The 17194-nt window shown below is 43.3% G+C and overlaps 1 protein-coding gene across 2 annotated transcripts in view; it reads left to right on the top strand.

Moving 5' to 3' along the window:
• The window catches only part of plxna2 (plexin A2), a 195209-nt gene that overhangs the window by 13992 nt on the left and 164023 nt on the right, over positions 1-17194 (top strand). For both annotated transcript variants that reach the window (XM_086213282.1, XM_086213283.1), the window contains exon 2: positions 15187-16522. In XM_086213282.1, coding sequence (XP_086069408.1) covers positions 15323-16522 — 1200 coding nt within the window. In that variant the 5' untranslated portion in view covers positions 15187-15322. The remainder of the gene's footprint in view (positions 1-15186; positions 16523-17194) is intronic.

Below are 17194 nucleotides of genomic sequence, written 5' to 3'. Positions count from 1 at the left end.
TCCACCGTATCCCAGCCAGCACTCCATCCTGTGTGGGGTTCACACGGAAGAGGCCGGAAGGCATGCATGTGCACTTTAGTACTGATCCAGCTAGTCACTTAGTCAGCCACAGTGATCTCTCAGTTCTGTGCCATCCTATGCTGTCCTCTCCTGGCATGGGCCTGGCACCAGCTGATACTCTCCAGAGGACCAGCAGTTGGAGTTGGATCCAGCTTGATCAAGGCAGAGCTAATGCTTACTGCGGTGTATTACTTAAATTAATGTTAATTGCACTTGCATACAAATGCAGTGCAAGTTGGTGGCAGCGGGTCAGTACCAATGTTCACACGTCCTCTTAAATAATCTCTAGAATGGGCAGAGATGCTGTTTCCATGTCTGGAGGGAACTCGGAGTAGAACCGCTGCTCCTCCATGTTGATAAGAGTCAGTAAAGGTGGTTCGGGCATCTGGTTAGGATGCCTCCTGGGCACCTCCTACTGGAGGTGATCTGGGCATGTCGGACCAGAGGCCTCGTGCAGAACATGCTGCAGGGATTGCGTGTCTGATCTGTGTAGGAACGCCTTGGGGTGCCCTTAGAGGATCCTGAGTGCCTTGTTGGGGAGAGGGGCGTCTTCTGGTTACGTCAGTCTGCTGCAGCAGAAAATAGATGAATTGAACTTTAGCTCTTCTACAAGTCACAGTTCTCTTTTCAGTTCCCATCTTGCAAAGTTGCCAAATAGAATCTGATGAAATCTTGATTTCTTTTGATTTTTTCCAAATTACATATTTTCATGTCTTCCACAAACAAGTTTTTTTTCTTATTTAAGCATATTTATTCATCTAGTCGAGTGTTGGAAAATTACATTTCAGCAGTTACAATGAGAAATAATTAAGTATTTAATGATTGTCAGTAAATATGAATCAATATGGGCAGTACAAAACTTGCTTTTTGTTGTTTCTCCTTGCTCAGTTTTTGTTTGGATATGACTCTGCTCCAAATTGATCTGCTAGTGTCAAATTTCTGAGTTTATTAGACAGTTCATGCTGCATCAACACAGGAAGAGACCGTTGTGCCACAAAGCAAAGAGTGACAAGTGTACCACCTTCCACCTGCATGCAGCTTCAGCCATCTCTTCAGATTGGTGTATGGAGGAGGAGCGGAGCCACACGATTCTCCCGGTCATTCAGCATCGATGCTGGGAAAAAAAATACATTTGGAAACCCTGATGTGTAAAAATATCTTCAGCAATTTTGAAAATTACAGAAGATATTTTGCATTCTAAAATTCATTACATTGTTATTATTGAATTCTGTGCGTTTTTCAGAGAGGCCCGGTCTTTACATGATACAAGAGTACATCCCGATTTAATCAGTAAATATACAAATTTCATTCAATTTTTAAAAAAGTAATATTAAAATCCGACTGCAATACATCAGGGACTGCATTCAACCTTTGCTACCTGCTAAAACTCACAACAAAATCGGCATTATACACAGTGTTTACTCTATTGTTCCGTTTAGTGGTCTGTTTGATGCTCTGCTCAGTCCTCTCTGAAACACTGCTTTCCAGACATGCATCCTTCTGTGTGAGTAAGCACCCAGTCTCCTTGCCACATGCTGTTATTGCCTCTCATCCAAAGATAGATTGGGCTAAGTAACTAGCCGCAGACTTGATTTTGTGGTGTTTTATCACCTCTGATGAAATTAGGGAGGCCTTTACCAGGCTGAGGTAGCGAGCAGAGGGGGGCTGAGCCCTTTACAACTGTGTGATAATGCATCTGTTAAATGTGCCTCTGCCTGAAAATAGTCAGGAATGGTCCTGAGCTCGCGGTGAGAGGAAGGCACGCTGGGTCGCAGCCGCTGTTTAACACAACCACTGAGGCTTTCCTTCCTCCTCGAAAGATTTTCTGACAAAAAAATACATGATTGAAATTTACTGCAACTAGTTACACTGACTCCATCCATCCATTTTCTTCCGCTTGTTCCTGTTAAGGGTCGCGGGGGGGCTGGAGCTTATCCCGGCGGCTACGGGCGAGAGGCGGGGTTCACCCTGGACGGGTCGCCAGTCCATTGCAGGGCCAACATATAGAGACGAACAACCATTCGCACTCACAGCCACGCCTACGGTCAATTTAGAGTATCAATCAGCCTCGTCCCCAATTGCATGTCTGTGGACTGTGAGAGGAGGCCGGAGTACCGGAGAGAACCCACGCAGGTACAGGGAGAACATGGAGACTCACACAGAAAGATCCCGTGCCCGAGCCGGGACTCGAACCCGGAACTTTCTTGCTGTGAGGCCACAGTACTGACCACTGCACCACCGTGCCGCCCTACACTGACTCAAATACTATATTATATATCTGTATTTGTTTTTAATATGGCTGTTCTTTTCATGGCACTCTATTTCTTCCGCAGTATAGTTCCAAAGGAAATATTTCACTTCACTGCTGGTATTTGGTAATTTTGTTTTCTATTTACTCTATAAATAAATGCATTTGCATAGACAACACACAAATAGTATATGGGGGTGTTTTAAGTATAAATACTCAACAGTTAATACAACTGCTAAAACAATCAGCTGATCAAATTTAATGTCATTTTGCATATAAAAATAGAGAATTTTTCTTCAGAGATTTTCTTCTTTTTCTTTTCAATAACTAGTCATTCTGATTTATTTATTTGTGGTCATATTTGTGACTTTTATGAAATGTGTACCACTCCTGCAGTTACTACTTTTACTACGATACGTTGACGTAAAGAGATAATTTGCTTTCTTTCAGACAGTCCCCAAATCTTGTGATTGCACGTGATTGTTGGAATGCAAATCAACAGATAAATGATTAGTTTCTCTAGGATGTTAGCCAGCACGCTAGCATGTTCCTGTTTCATAAACTAGGGGTGGACAACCCAACTTATATGCTGCCACCTGTTGATTTGGAGGGTTACTGGCTGTACCTTCTTGCATATTAAAATAATCTAAACATTGTACCTTTAAGTCGTTATTCAGGACAGAATTTTCACTTGTGGGATATTATAATATTTCCCTCTTGAGTTGTTACCATTACGACTGATATATAAAGTGTTCCCTCTTAACTGTTTGACATTTATGTCATAAAGGTCATAGTGGAATCACTGGTCCTCTGTTGGGGGAACGGGAACATGTATTTAAACCTCTGCATACTGTCTAGAGTTAAGAAGAGCAGGTCATTGGAGTTGGTATGTTTTCCTGTTCACAAGTGAATCAAGTGCAATAACAGGATAAGCCAGCTGTGTGTGTGTGTGTGTGTGTGTGTGTGTGTGTGTGTGTGTGTGTGTGTGTGTGTGTGTGTGTGTGTGTCTGGAGCTACCGCTGACCCTGAGCAGACTGTGAGTGGTGTAACACCTGAACTCCCTGTCACAGAAAACTCATGACTGTGTTTCCAAGCCTCCTATGTAACAGCAGGAATCGTTTCACATCTGGAAGGCAAGTGTTTGTTTATAGTCATGTAGTGTTTGCCAGACTATCAGTGCTGGAGCGTGGCTAGCTGTAAACATCATCACAACTCAGCGGAAAGATTCCTGAAGATAAGTGTCTGCTTTCCTGGCTTTGTGTGAAGAATGAAGGCTCTAAGCTCTGAGACAGCTCGTACATGTCTGCACAAATGTACACACACCTACACTCAACACAGTCAAAGATGTCATCTGTGAATCATGAGCTTTAGGAAGGACCGACGCCTGTTTAATGCATCTTTGTACAGTGTCAGTTTCTTCTCTGCCTGTGCCAGTGCCGCGCATACTGCCAGCTAACTGTTCCAGGATCCAGAGCAGTGAGGGAATTGAGATCACACGTACTCTACCGTGCTGTTAATTGAATTGACAGATAACTTATTTCAGCATGGATAGATAGAGCTACAGCTAGCTTAGCAAGTAGTCGCGGCAACGTGTTTCTATTACATCATCAGAGTTAGATCACAGCCCCGGGGTTGGGTATTTTGTAAGTTACCACATGTGATCATTTATCAGGGGATGAGTCACTCTTCCAGGTCATCGCAGGGTTGTTCCCAATTCATAGTTGACCTGAATGGATTATATTATAGGGTTTACAGACATAATCTTAATAGTCCAGACTAAACGGGTGTGATGCCGGTCAGCTTCCATATTATAGTAATATATGTAGTAGAAGTAATATATAGTTTCTAAGTCATGTTTGATCGTGTCAGTTTCTGTCCCTGGAATTCGCTCTCTGAAATTGTTTTGAATGTTTGCCAAGTGTGTGGTCCCGCATCTCGATTGAAGCAGCTGGTATTGTGTGCTCTTGTGCTGAAATGTAAAAAATTGGTTTCAATCTGTCGTTATGTCTGCGGTCTCCCACGTTTTTACGATCAGCTAACATTTGAAATCCTCTGGTGAACACCAGGCATACGCGGACCTCTTTAAGCCACGCAGCAGGTGGTGGTAATATTCCTCTCTGAGACGCTCAGTAGGAGAATGTGTTTCCTGCTGTGTTTCCAGTGGCTGGGTGTTTGCCAGGCCAGGACTGTCTCATCCTCTCAGCCAGCATGTGATTACAAAGCTAGACCAGGACATATCATATAGACCTTCAATGAAACAGTAGCAGGAGAAATTGAGGGGATTATTTTTGACTGACAGGATTCCCATCATTCCTTCCTGCACCCCCCCCCCCCCCCCCCCACCACCACCACCACCTCCAATCCAGAAACTCTTACATAACCAGCTGGTTCCCACTGAGTGAAGTAACAGGTCACCTTGTCTAATGAATAGTATACAGAATAATAGGACTATCTACATTTTTGCTTGCCTCCTTTTTTGCAGCATCTCTGTCTGCCCATTGAGCACCCCCCAACCCCCACCCCCCTCCCCCTCTCTGGAGTGTGCCAGCCAGGCTGTGTAAATTTGCTCCAGATAATAGTGGACAGCTCGTGCCAGCTACTGGAGTTGTGGCTGCTGCTGTGGCTCTAACGGCTTGTTACCCAGCTGGAGTAATAACTGCATGGGCTCCCTGTTCTTTCTTTCTTCCTTCTCTCTATCCTTCCTTCCTCTCTCACTCCCTGTCTTTCTTTCATCTCTCTATCTCTCACACACACTCGAACTGGGGGCACTGTTTTGTTTTGTCCTTCTCGCTCACTTTCACAGGCCATCATTCACCGTTTCTGCTTCCTTATCTCAACTCCTCTCTTGTGGATGTTATTGCTTGGTCACCCCCCCATTTCCTCTTCTCTCTCTCTCTGTCCTTTTTACAAGCCTTCTAGCAGCAGTAGCCATAGTCAGTGAGCCATGCTCCTGTACAACTGATCCAAAAGAGTGTGTTGACGGAGCATTGTGTTGGAACATGTAACTTTTTCACATGAATGTCTTCAGTTGTTTCTGCCTTTGTCCCAAAATATAACACTCCAGATACTCAATCTCATGGTTGCCTTGGTTGTGTTCAGTCAGCATGTTTTTTTTTAAAGGGGCACTAATTTTTAACCTCGACCTGGAGTGATGGCCTTATATGCCACGAGGCAGGAAGTGGATAAGTAACAAGTAACAGGAGTTATGGAAAAAAAACATTTTTGAAATCTTTCAAAGCAGCTACAATTGAATCCAATGGGGCAACTGGCTACCATGAAATTACGCCCACTAAAAGTGTACTTTTTCCACACTGAAAGGCTCTGATTTCTTTTATAATTATCCGAAAACATGGTGGAAATGAGTAATGTGTCTATCTCTACTTCCATAGTTGCAGTTGTAGTTTGTGTCCAGCTCTTTGAACTCTTGCAAGTGCTGAGATGGAGCAGAAAATCACTGGTGGAGATTCCCAGTATCAGTCATGTTTGGTTTCCCCTCTGGTTATTTCCTGCTGCCCTTCAACTCTCATGAGATTTCAGAGCTGGACGTGTCCCTGACTGAGAGTTGGACACCAACTAAAACATACATAGTGGAATCCAGCTAAAGGCGCAGATACAGGGTTACGTCTCCTTTCCATCCTGCTGTTGGACAATTATAATAACAACCTGAGTCTGTCAGTGTGAAAAATGGCACCTTTAGTGGGTATAATTTAATGGTAGCCATTTGCCCCATTGGACTACATTATAGCTGGTGTGGGGCTGCAGGTAGCTCTGGTCTTGCTCCACACTGGAGCGATTTCAAAAACGGCCACTTCTATCAAGCATTCAGACACAAAAATGTAGGAAAAAGGGTCCATATTGAAAAAAATAAAACGCTGAAGTTCCTCTTTCACAAAAGATACAGTCCGTCTCTACCTTATTCTGATCATGCCCTCCAAAGGTCAGAGTCCAGGACGTGTTTAGCCTGGTGCAGCTGCAGGCAGATAACACGACAGCTGGGAAAGTCTGTTGATAAAGAAAGCAAATACATCAACTCAAACTTGGAAACAATGGCGCACAGTGATCATGTAAGGTTTTGATACACGCGCACACACACGTACTCACGGCGTGCTGTCGGCTGTGTTAGTTTGGGTTAATGTCATTTGTAACATCTTGGCTTGGTTGCTCTCGACATAGCAAGAACTCTCTCATTATATTCCACACTGGAATACATTAATGACCCCGAGTTCATGTAACTTGATTGCAGCATGGCCAAGTGAACTTCATTCATTTCAATCCAGTTTACTCTACACAGTGCACACGATTGCCTGCTCACTCAAAGCGATGCCCCTCTAGCTGCCCTTTGCACCTGCTACCTGGTGCACCAGCCAAGTTCCTGTTTGCCAAGGCCATTTGTCTGCTTCAGCAATTCTTAAATGCACCATAACATTTAGCCATTACTGCAGATTTGCCTCAGAAATGAGAAAGAAAGTCAGCACATTATGGCTCTGCAGTTAAACTGGAATGTATCATTTAACCCAGCATTTATTTTCTTGTCCTGTATTATTAAGAACATCCTTCTGTATTTAGGATCGGAATAAATATTCTGTATACTTGAAGCTTCCTTCGCACGTTTGGGTTGAATCGACCGACGTGCACATCTCTGGGAACACAGGTGACTGTTAGCTTTGTAACATTTCCTAGCCGTCTCCTCAGGCTGGGTAACATATCAATGTAACATCAATTTTTATATAAGATCCCAAATCATCTTAGATTTTGGATAGTGTGATAAAGCATAAATGTTGTCTTTTTTTCTGGTTTCAAAAATGACAAACCAGCACAGTGGTGTGGAAACCCCGCACAGCTCTTGTGATGTAACTGCAGCATGACACAGCCACAACGCTGCAGAAGAATAAATACTCAGGTCACTTGCTTCAACAACAGGCGTAGGGTCCACGTTGACCTGGAGTATAAATCAAGCGTTACGGTGTTGTCCAATAAAACACTTGCCACTCACCAGGACCTCTCACACATAGTTACAATATTCCTTTATACGTGTCCTTCAAGTTCTTCTTTCATTGATTATGTATAGTGACCAAACAGCTCATCAACCACTGACAAGTATCTACTTTTATGTTGTGCATCTTCACATATGACTTTTATTTTACCATTATATTGACTTTCAAACTGATGGGATCATGCGGCATCTGCAGCGTGCTTCAGGAGCAGCGAAGGCCCTCCAATTTGATAATGGTATGGTGTCAATCAAAGAGCCTGCTTCACTTGCAATCTGTATGTGAGCTGAGGTGAGCTAATCTGATCCTGTGGGCTCCAATGACAACCCAGTCGGTTTGTTTTCTGTGCCCGCTGAGGATTCCCTCTCCTCTTGCTGAGGGCTTTTTTACAATTTAGATTTATGGAAATGTTTCCTAATAGAAAACTGCTACCACAGGATGACAGACAGCAATCATGAGGTGTACGGCGTACAGCTTCAGGTAGAAGCCTCGCCTGCAACAATTCCACCTCAATATTCAGCCTCCAATTTAGTAGGAAAAAGTATGCCGATGCTGTGTTTTATGTCAGCGGAAACAAGGGTTGAGAAACAAGTAGGATAATTTATGTTTGTCTATTCCGTCTGTGTGCTGCTGCATATGCCCGCACGCCTTTGATTGCGGGTGTTGATATGTGCACGTCTAAGCTTGTACTTGAGAGTGAATTTGTGCGTGTTGTGAGGAGGTCGCAGCTGAGGGAGGGGGAAAAAAAATCATTAGAATAACAATGACATTGTAATCTCCCATGGTGGATGTCATAGGTTTTAGGCGTAATACCGGCGTGTATTTGCTCAAACAGAGTTTGAAGTGTGTGAAGCAGGCGGGGGTGCTCAGTAGAGACAGGGTTAAAGGGAAAGATTAGATACACGTGCCCTTGCTTGCGTTCAGGGATAAGCAGCAAGGCTTAGACTAAATTATTTCGGTGTCATGATGACATGCTCTTTTTGTGGAACATCTTAAAATATATGTGTGTGTGTGTGTGTGGGGGGGGTATTTTAATAATCTCTCATATGTATTCATCAGAGTAATATCTATGAGAGACTTATGAAGTCCTGCGACTGCTTTCAGTGGGTGCAATTCAGTGGAAGGCAATTGAAGGCGTGACTGCAGGCCTCCAGACTGAAATGGTCATGAGCAAGTGCACTGATATGGGTCACTAACAAAGATGCTATTAAACACTGGATGCAAAGTGCTCTGTTAGAGTGCCCTGAGAGCACATGCTTAATCGTGGACAAGTGTGCATTAATTTACTATGCACCACTAAATTGCTGCTTTTTTAGCAATTGCTCAGAGCTTGTATCTACAGTATGATCCCTAAAGATTAACAAAAACAAAGCCATTCATAAAGAGGCCGCGCAAACGTTGGAGCAGTGAGGGTATTAAATTAACAACAATAATGTCTGCACTTCTCACATATGGGTGAGTGATGTGAGATGTTTTTACTCTTTCATGATTTTGGACCATTGGTGTGATGGAATGTGAGACGGGTGATATGACAAAACTTTATGACCCTCAATCTCAGGGGGAAATATGAATCGAACCCAGTCACCAGACGTAAAATACTGCAAACCACAAACGTGTATACGATGTCAAAATTTGTGAGGATGCACGTCACCAATTAGCACAGCAAAGGGAAGTGCAGCAGAGCTTGTTGAAAACAGAATCCACAAAAGTCATGTTTTATGATGTCTAAAATGTCGACGTGGTGCAGTTTTCAATTCAAATATATATGTGAGAAGAAATGCTGCGTTTTCCATCTATGTCTTTTGCGCTTTTTTATTACCTTGTGGACATTTACTGTCGTGACAGAGAAAATAAAGGCAATGATCTATCCATCCATTTTCTATACCGCTTACCCGTTAAGGGTCGTACGCTGCCTTTTCACCCTAGACGGGTCACCAGTCCGTCGCAAGGCCATCAGGAGCAATTAGGGGCTCAGTATCTTGCTCATGGATACTTGGACATGGTCACCAGGGGAGGTGAGGATCGAATCAGTGACACTTGGGTTGCTAGACGGCCACTCTACCTCCGAGCCATGCTGCCCCTTAAGGCACTAATATCGGTGCTAAATAAATGTTCATTTAAAGTTTGTAACTGGATGTCTCATTTGCTATTAAAAAAATTGTTCTGTGTTATTAGAAGATGGGAAAAAATAATTCAATCTTGGCATTCTTAAAATGATCAGCCACTAAAAGCTACTATAATGGACTGAGGGGCTCAATGGATCTCGAACTTGGTTTGTCTGGTGTTTGTCAAACCCATTTACTCCCCCAACCTTCCTCCTAGTGTGGACTTTCTCGCTCTATTCAGACATCATCCCATCACCACCTCTACTGTTGTCAGAAACATCCATATTTCTGGGTTCAGAAACATTGATGTTATACAGAAACATCGGATGCCAACATTTCTTCCTTACGACTGTGCTGAGTAATCAACTACCTCCAATAGCAGAGTGCAGGAAGCCAGACAGAATGAAATGATAGCAATTACTGGAGGGCTTGTGGTTTCTGGGGATGTTATCCCTCTACTTTGCTACTGTGTCATTTCCTTGTGGTGGCTGGAAGGATTGATGGACGCAGAATAGATGTGTTGAGTTTCTTGGAAGCTGATGGATAGAGCTGGCACTGGAGCAGAGAAATTCATTTCCTATTGAGACAAAGGAATGTATAAATATAACTCCAGCTCAACAACTCAAGATGCAAGTGAGTCCCCTCATTATCTCTGCTCTTGATAGTGGCAAAGAATGATAACTAATGGACCGGCATCTGCTGCTAATCACTTTTTATAGACTCCTGTAGAAAAAGTCCTTACATAAGGGAAAATTAAATTTTCCTTTCTCTATTTTAACTGTGGAAGTGCCACATTAGTGGAAAAACTTACCATATAAGATAACTGGTATTATTTGAACAACACGATAACACATTTAAATGATGTTATAGATTCAATGGTACTGTCATTTTTCAAAACTTTCTGGTGTGTGTGATTTGTTGATGTCTGTTCCAAGTTGTCTCTTGGATTGGTAACGGATCACTTTTACTTAAGAATTTAGATTTCACGCTTTACAATCATCATTAAGGGAAGAACACATTAATCCAAGGCATGAAATTACAATCTCCCATTTCCTTTTCCTTCATTCCAACAATGGCTTCAGCCCTGTAAACGGATTTTGGTTTATGTTCTGTATCTTCTGCAATACAATTGCTGTAAATATGAATTTAGGAGATCAAGCAAATTTGGCAGTATTGTTTAGAAGCTTAGGATGTGCAGACAAAAAGAGGAAAAAAATCAAAAGACACAAAAGCAGAGGACCTGCTGCCTATTCCAGGGTGACAGAGGTTTAGAGCTGCTCCCGCTCCAGAAGCCACTTCCTAAAGCCTGTTCTCCCCTGATTCAGTTCACTGGCTGCTGCGCTGCCCCCCGGCTGTTGTGTCCACAACCCTCAGTGATGGTTTGAATAGCTTATCATTTCTGGTATTGCCTGTTTCTTCTGCTACTTCTTAGCATCTTTTCATGAGATAATCTGCCACAATGCAGCTCAATTTGAACACGGTTGGCACAGCCACTTGTCCGGTGACTGGGGAAATCACCATCGTTTCAGCACAAGGAGACACAGTGATAGAGCACAGGCGACCAGTGGGACTAGTTTATTTAACAAGTGCTCAGAAGCAGCCTGGCTGACTGCACCATTGCAGTGTTTTGTGTGCCTGACTATTCATTATGAATGGGAAGTTTTGCAAAAACGGTCTTTTCTCTGAGCCTTGATCACAGCTTATTGCGTGCTGGAATGTGAGGGTTTTTCAGCCTCTCTTGACTTGATGGTCGTCATGCTTTCAGTGTCTGCCAAAGAGATTCAGATGAGTGTGAGAATGGAAATCCACTAACAGTGACCATGATATTTGGAGATGTTTTGGCATTTCATTTATTCTTACGTGATGTAACACTCTGGAGCAGCTGATAGTGTGTCATCATGCCGGTTCCACTTTCTGACTCAGTGCAACAACAACAACACTAGTCATGCGCCAACCAACTATAGCCTGGTGAGCCCACCAGTATTGTGCCAGTGCAAAAGTTTCAGCTCTGGAGTTGCATCTGGATCCCTGCTTACCTAAAAGAACCTTAACTTACCTTCTGTTAATCACCATAACAAAATGTGACGCCATCACATGCCAAATCCAGTCAGAAGACCAGCGAAAAACATCTTTCCTGCCAAGAAATTCTGCTAGTGCATCCTCCTGTTCTTGTTTAATTGCTATTGTTGAGTCCGTTTCTGCAATAACTGCATTCATAGCTGTGTTTATTTCACTAATGTTAACGTTACCTCATGTTGCTTGGAGGGATGCCATTTTCTGCTTCTCCGGTTTGCCAGTGGCATCATCAACGAGGAGACGCAATCGGGAGCTAGGTAATTGTAGAACAAACCTGGAACAAACTGGAAATGTGCACGACCTGTTCAAAGAGTGGCACTGAGCAGGTTTTTAACCAGACATGCTGGCTCAGATTGGCTATTGTGTCGTTTTAAATGCCTAAAAAACAACAGAATTGCTACAAAAAAAAATCAGGATGTGATAAGTGTGGCTACTCCAATAGATTACAGTGATTATTGACTGCAGCAATTGTCACTACATTCACTTCACTGATTGTGGCTGTAGGGGGCTGAAGAGCAGTTAGACTGTAGTCCTGATTGGTTGGATTACTTTATAAGTTCTCATAGGGCTTTCTAGATGAGAGGGGGTCTGGATCAACTCTCGAGCTCCCGAGGTACAGGTGGTCTCATCAGGCTACCACCAAACTGAACCAGGAATTGATAGTGTTTCGATTGAGCTGATCTTGCAGAATCCGTACGTTTTAGAGCCATGTAACTCAGTTCGTAAATAGTACTCACATAGCAGCAACATTTCCAAAGCCTGCTTTTACTTTCAATTAAAAGCAGAAATTGCCCCTTTGATCCACCTTCTCCAAAATACTATTCACAGCTAACACAGTCATGGCCTTTGTCTTTCCAGGTCAGTAGGTAACTAAGTATTAATCATTCCTGGTTGCATTTATATGTTAATGTCCTTCCTGGTAATTCTGACTCCTTCTAAACAAAGAAAGACGCGGCTTTGAACTGAAGAGGTGATCCAGTGTTGTTCGTATTCTTTTCAAGTCTATTCCTCAGCTGCATACTACACAGAAGTCTCTGTCAAGTGCAACAAAGAGGTGGTCATGCAATCAACTTAGACAAAGACTTCATTCCTTCTGTTACCGAAAGCAATATGAATGGATAAGCCATTTATTTACACCATTCACTCACTTGCTTTCTGTGTCCCTGCAGCTGAAGAGTGGAATGAAAAAGGGCGGAATAAAAGATGGATGGGAGTAAATGTCATACACATATACGATTAAGGGGTGGGGGTGTAGCTAAACCTCTAAAGGGCAAAAGGCTGCAGGGCTTGAGCAAAAAGCTGGCTCAGCAGGCGGCTGATTATACCTCTAAAAGGGATCTACTTTGCGCATCTAGCATGTACAAACTCAAACAAAGAGCGCGGCAGAGCGCAGGCAGCTGAAAGTAAGGGTGGGGTCTGGTCCCCGCTGCTTTTTTAGAAGCAATGGCACTTTTATGACCATGCTAATAAAGTGCTTCTGGGACAGAGCACCTCCCACATCTCTCGCCTCGCACACACCAGGAACAGCTTGACTACGCTGCAGGACCGGTGTTTATGGATGCATGGATCAATAAACTCCCTGAGGATCTATATTTAAGTTTGAGCTTAGTAGCGTGCCCATTTATCACAAGGGGAGAGACCTCAAGATGGCCATTACCAGATTTGGAACGAGGTCTGTGAAAGGGCAGACACAGTTCAGAGGGAATCCCAAAAACGGCTCTGTAAATCATAACTGCCTTGAACACAGTCGCTGCTTGGCCACACTATCGCTCCATTAAAACACTCATTTCCTATCTCAAGTGCTTGTTAATTCAAGGCACAGTTGCTGATTATTCCAGCTACATTTTTCACCCTTGATTCTCTGCGCCCTCACTGCTGGAAATGCAAATCTGGAGCGTGACAAACGATGTAGGGCCGTCTCTGACACGTTCAAGCCCCTGGCGTCCCCGTGTCGCTCCCCAGCTTACCTCCTCCAGCTCACAGTAATTACCCTTGTTGGATCGCTACGCCTAATCATACTTGATTTTGGGATGCACTGCCATTGTCTCCACTTGTTAGCCCCTCACATTGCTTGGTTATGATAGAGTACACTGATAACACTGACACACACACACACGTGCATATAGTGTGTTGGCTGGTATTTTTATGAGGGAGCTGTGTACAGATCTAACACAGACGCTGATTCATTTAGGGATGATTATTGTGCTGCCAGTGATTAATCCCTTTATGATCTGATTGTGTCAGCAGGAGATGAGTAGAATAAAAGGATAAAAAAAATGGCAATGTTTAGAAAAGGATAATTAATAGATTCAGATTCTTTATTTTTATAAAGGCCCCTTTAAGAGCAGAGATCGAGGGAAGGGTGTGTGTGTGTGTGTGTGTGTGTGTGTGTGTGTGTGTGTGTGTGTGTGTGTGTGTGTGTTTGTGTGGAAATGGTTCCCAATTTGTTCTCACTTTGTTCCAGTAATCAGATCCAGGCCTCCCTTTCCAATGGACAAGATAATTAACTCCTGGGGACAGAGACTGTACAGAGCTCCATCTCTTAGTTTATGACACGTGCAGAGAGATTTCTACAAGCTGAGCATTGTTGCATAAATTGCAGAATTTGCTTGATGTATGTTCCTGCGGAGAGATGTGGAAAGGGAACAAATGATAGTGCTTTCGGTTTGTGAGTTGTAGCCAGGGTACAACATGATGTATGAAGGAATGAACTGGGGGTCTTTTCAAGGGGATAAAAGACCATGGATTTCTGCTGTGAGCTAATATAGATATATCTTTTCCATCATAAGTCAAATATATGACTATAGCGTGTTCACACATCAAAGTATTTAGATGCACATATTGAAATATTGCACGAGAAGAGGAAGTTGATGGCAAAATTAGCTTGCCTGAGGTGGCTTTAGCCTTTTATGAAAGAGCCTACGTATTCAGAATGAGAAATGAAACCTCTTTTCAAATAAGCTCAGATGTTGCAAATCTTGAACTCACAAGGCTCAACAGCTGTTTCTGCTGCCGGCATCTTCCTAGATATTCCCAAACATTGTTTTTGTCTCCGGTCAGCATGACACGGCACAAAAAAGCAATCAACTGACCAAACTGAATGCTACCCCTCAAGAACTCTATTTTTCGCTGATAGATAGCTGTAGAAGGCTGAGACGACTATTCTCCTCTACTCTTTGTTGTAACCGTGCGGAATGTTGCCTATACGCCTTCTAACAAAAACACGCACTGTGTAGCCTCATTTATTCACTCCAAACCGGTTGATGGAAATGTTTCTAATTCACATCTTTGCATCTTGCATCATTTGCAAGACTGAATGACTTTCATTAGCATTTGAATTACCTTTAGAAATAATTAGTCAGCGTCAAGTGTCTAAGGCTTATATTATGAGTCAGTGGCTAATGCCTGAGTTGGCCGTTGTTGTGTTCTTAGAAACTGCTTGGTCAATGTGTGCCTACAGCAGCAGTAGCATGAGTCATATCAGGCTAATTTCCGCTCTTTCTTTCCTGCAATGTCCAGCAACTCCTTTGGAATGTGCGATATAATGGTTTCCACCCATTGTGTCCTCTTCTTTACGGAACGCCTTAGTGAGGATGAACTTTGACCCTTTCAAGCAACATCATAGCTTTTGGTCACATGTTTTCTTTGACGTGTGTGAGTCATTATGATATCTAACATATTTTCTGTCTTTCTTTTCTTTTTTCAGAAACATGTGAAGATCCCTGCAAACCTCTGGACCTGCAAGTTAGCCTTCAACAACAAAAAGGCGAAGGTCTCCTCCCGTCTTCCCCCTCATCCATTTTTTCTGCTTCCTCTGCAGTTTACTTGCAGGCCTGTTAAACATGAAGAGCCAACAGGTGTCACACAGGACTTTATTACCTGACCCTAAACTGGGAGGTATAGCTCCTCTGCTAGTTTTCTGGCTCTTGGTAACCCCTGCTTTGTGCAGTGGGCAGACATTCACTAGTTTCCACCCTGAACGCCGGGACTGGGTCTTCAACCACCTGACAGTTCACCAAACGACAGGAGCTTTGTATATCGGAGCAGTCAATCGCGTGTACAAGCTCTCAGGCAACCTGACCCTCCTTGTGTCCCATGATACAGGCCCAGAGGATGATAACAAGGCCTGCTACCCTCCTCTGATTGTCCAGCCCTGCTCTGAGCCCCTGGTCTCTACCAACAATGTTAACAAGCTTCTTCTGATTGATTATTCCCAAAATCGGTTGCTGGCCTGTGGCAGCCTCTACCAGGGCGTCTGTAAACTCCTCAGACTTGATGACCTCTTTATCTTAGTGGAGCCGTCCCATAAGAAAGAGCACTACCTCTCCAGTGTCAATCAAACAGGGACCATGTATGGGGTCATTGTTCCGTCACAGGGCCAGGATGGCACCCTATTCATTGGCACAGCAGTGGACGGGAAACAAGACTACTTTCCCACCATCTCCAGTCGAAAGCTGCCCCGTGACCCAGAGTCCTCTGCTATGCTTGACTATGAATTACACACTGACTTTGTGTCCTCTCTCATCAAGATACCTTCAGATACACTGGCTCTGGTCTCTCACTTTGACATCTACTATGTTTATGGTTTTGCAAGTGGCAGCTTTGTGTATTTTTTGACGGTCCAGCCCGAGACACCAGAGAACAGCATGTCATCCAGTGGTTCCACCAGCGACCTCTTCTACACATCTCGTATTGTTCGCCTTTGCAAAGATGACCGCAAGTTTCATTCCTACGTCTCGCTTCCTGTTGGTTGTGTGAAGAATGGCGTTGAGTACAGGTTATTGCAGGCGGCCTACCTCGGCAAGCCAGGCAGCGTTCTCGCCGCCTCGCTTCACATTAGCACTCAAGATGATGTGCTCTTCACCATCTTCTCCAAAGGCCAAAAGCAGTTTCATCGTCCACCAGATGACTCAGCACTCTGCGTTTTCACTATCCGAGACATCAACGCACGAATCAAGGAGCGCCTGCAGTCCTGCTACCAGGGAGAAGGAAACCTGGAACTCAACTGGCTGCTCGGGAAGGATGTTCAGTGCACAAAAGCGGTGAGTTACAGCGAAAGATGAAAAATATCTTCTTTAGTGCACGCATACATACAGCACACTCATGAATTTAGCATGAAGTTGTTCTGATACACTCTATCGTCATTTTAGTCAACACAGTATGACATGGTACCTCATGACAATAGAATTTTTCTTTTTCTCAATAAATAGTCAAAAAATATGAATCTACATTTTAACCAAGACTGTTCTACAAAGGTTTAAATCCTCTAGATCTTGTTTCTGTCCCTGTTATAAGATATGACAAAAACTTGTCGATGAACCTATAGAAACCGCACATGGAGCATGTACACGAGTATTAAAAATACACACAGCTATCATCAGGAAATGTTCTTCAAGTGATTCACACACTGAATGATTCTATGACTTCCTTGCATTTGTGATAAATATATTCATGAATTAGGGAGGATTTTATAATCTTGGAAACCATCATAGTGACAAATTGTTCTCCTCAGGCTGAACACAAATAACCACGTTCCCCATCTAGATCAAGAAACAGTAGTGGGGTGGGGGTTGTTCCATGTTACTCACAGTGCTTCTAGAAACCCCAATTATCCTATCATACAAAGTCATGCATCTGCTACATGTTGTCAAGTTCAATTAAGTTCCTTGATTTTCACTCATTCCCAAGAGGACATGATCATCTCATGTACATAT

The sequence above is a fragment of the Aulostomus chinensis genome, chromosome 9, assembly GCF_037954235.1.
Source record: "Aulostomus chinensis isolate RoL2024-O1b breed Wild chromosome 9, RoL_Achi_v1.0, whole genome shotgun sequence".
NCBI lineage: Eukaryota > Metazoa > Chordata > Actinopteri > Syngnathiformes > Aulostomidae > Aulostomus > Aulostomus chinensis.
The sequence above is the reverse complement of the archived record's forward strand: the minus strand, read 5'-3'. Positions and strand labels throughout refer to the sequence as shown.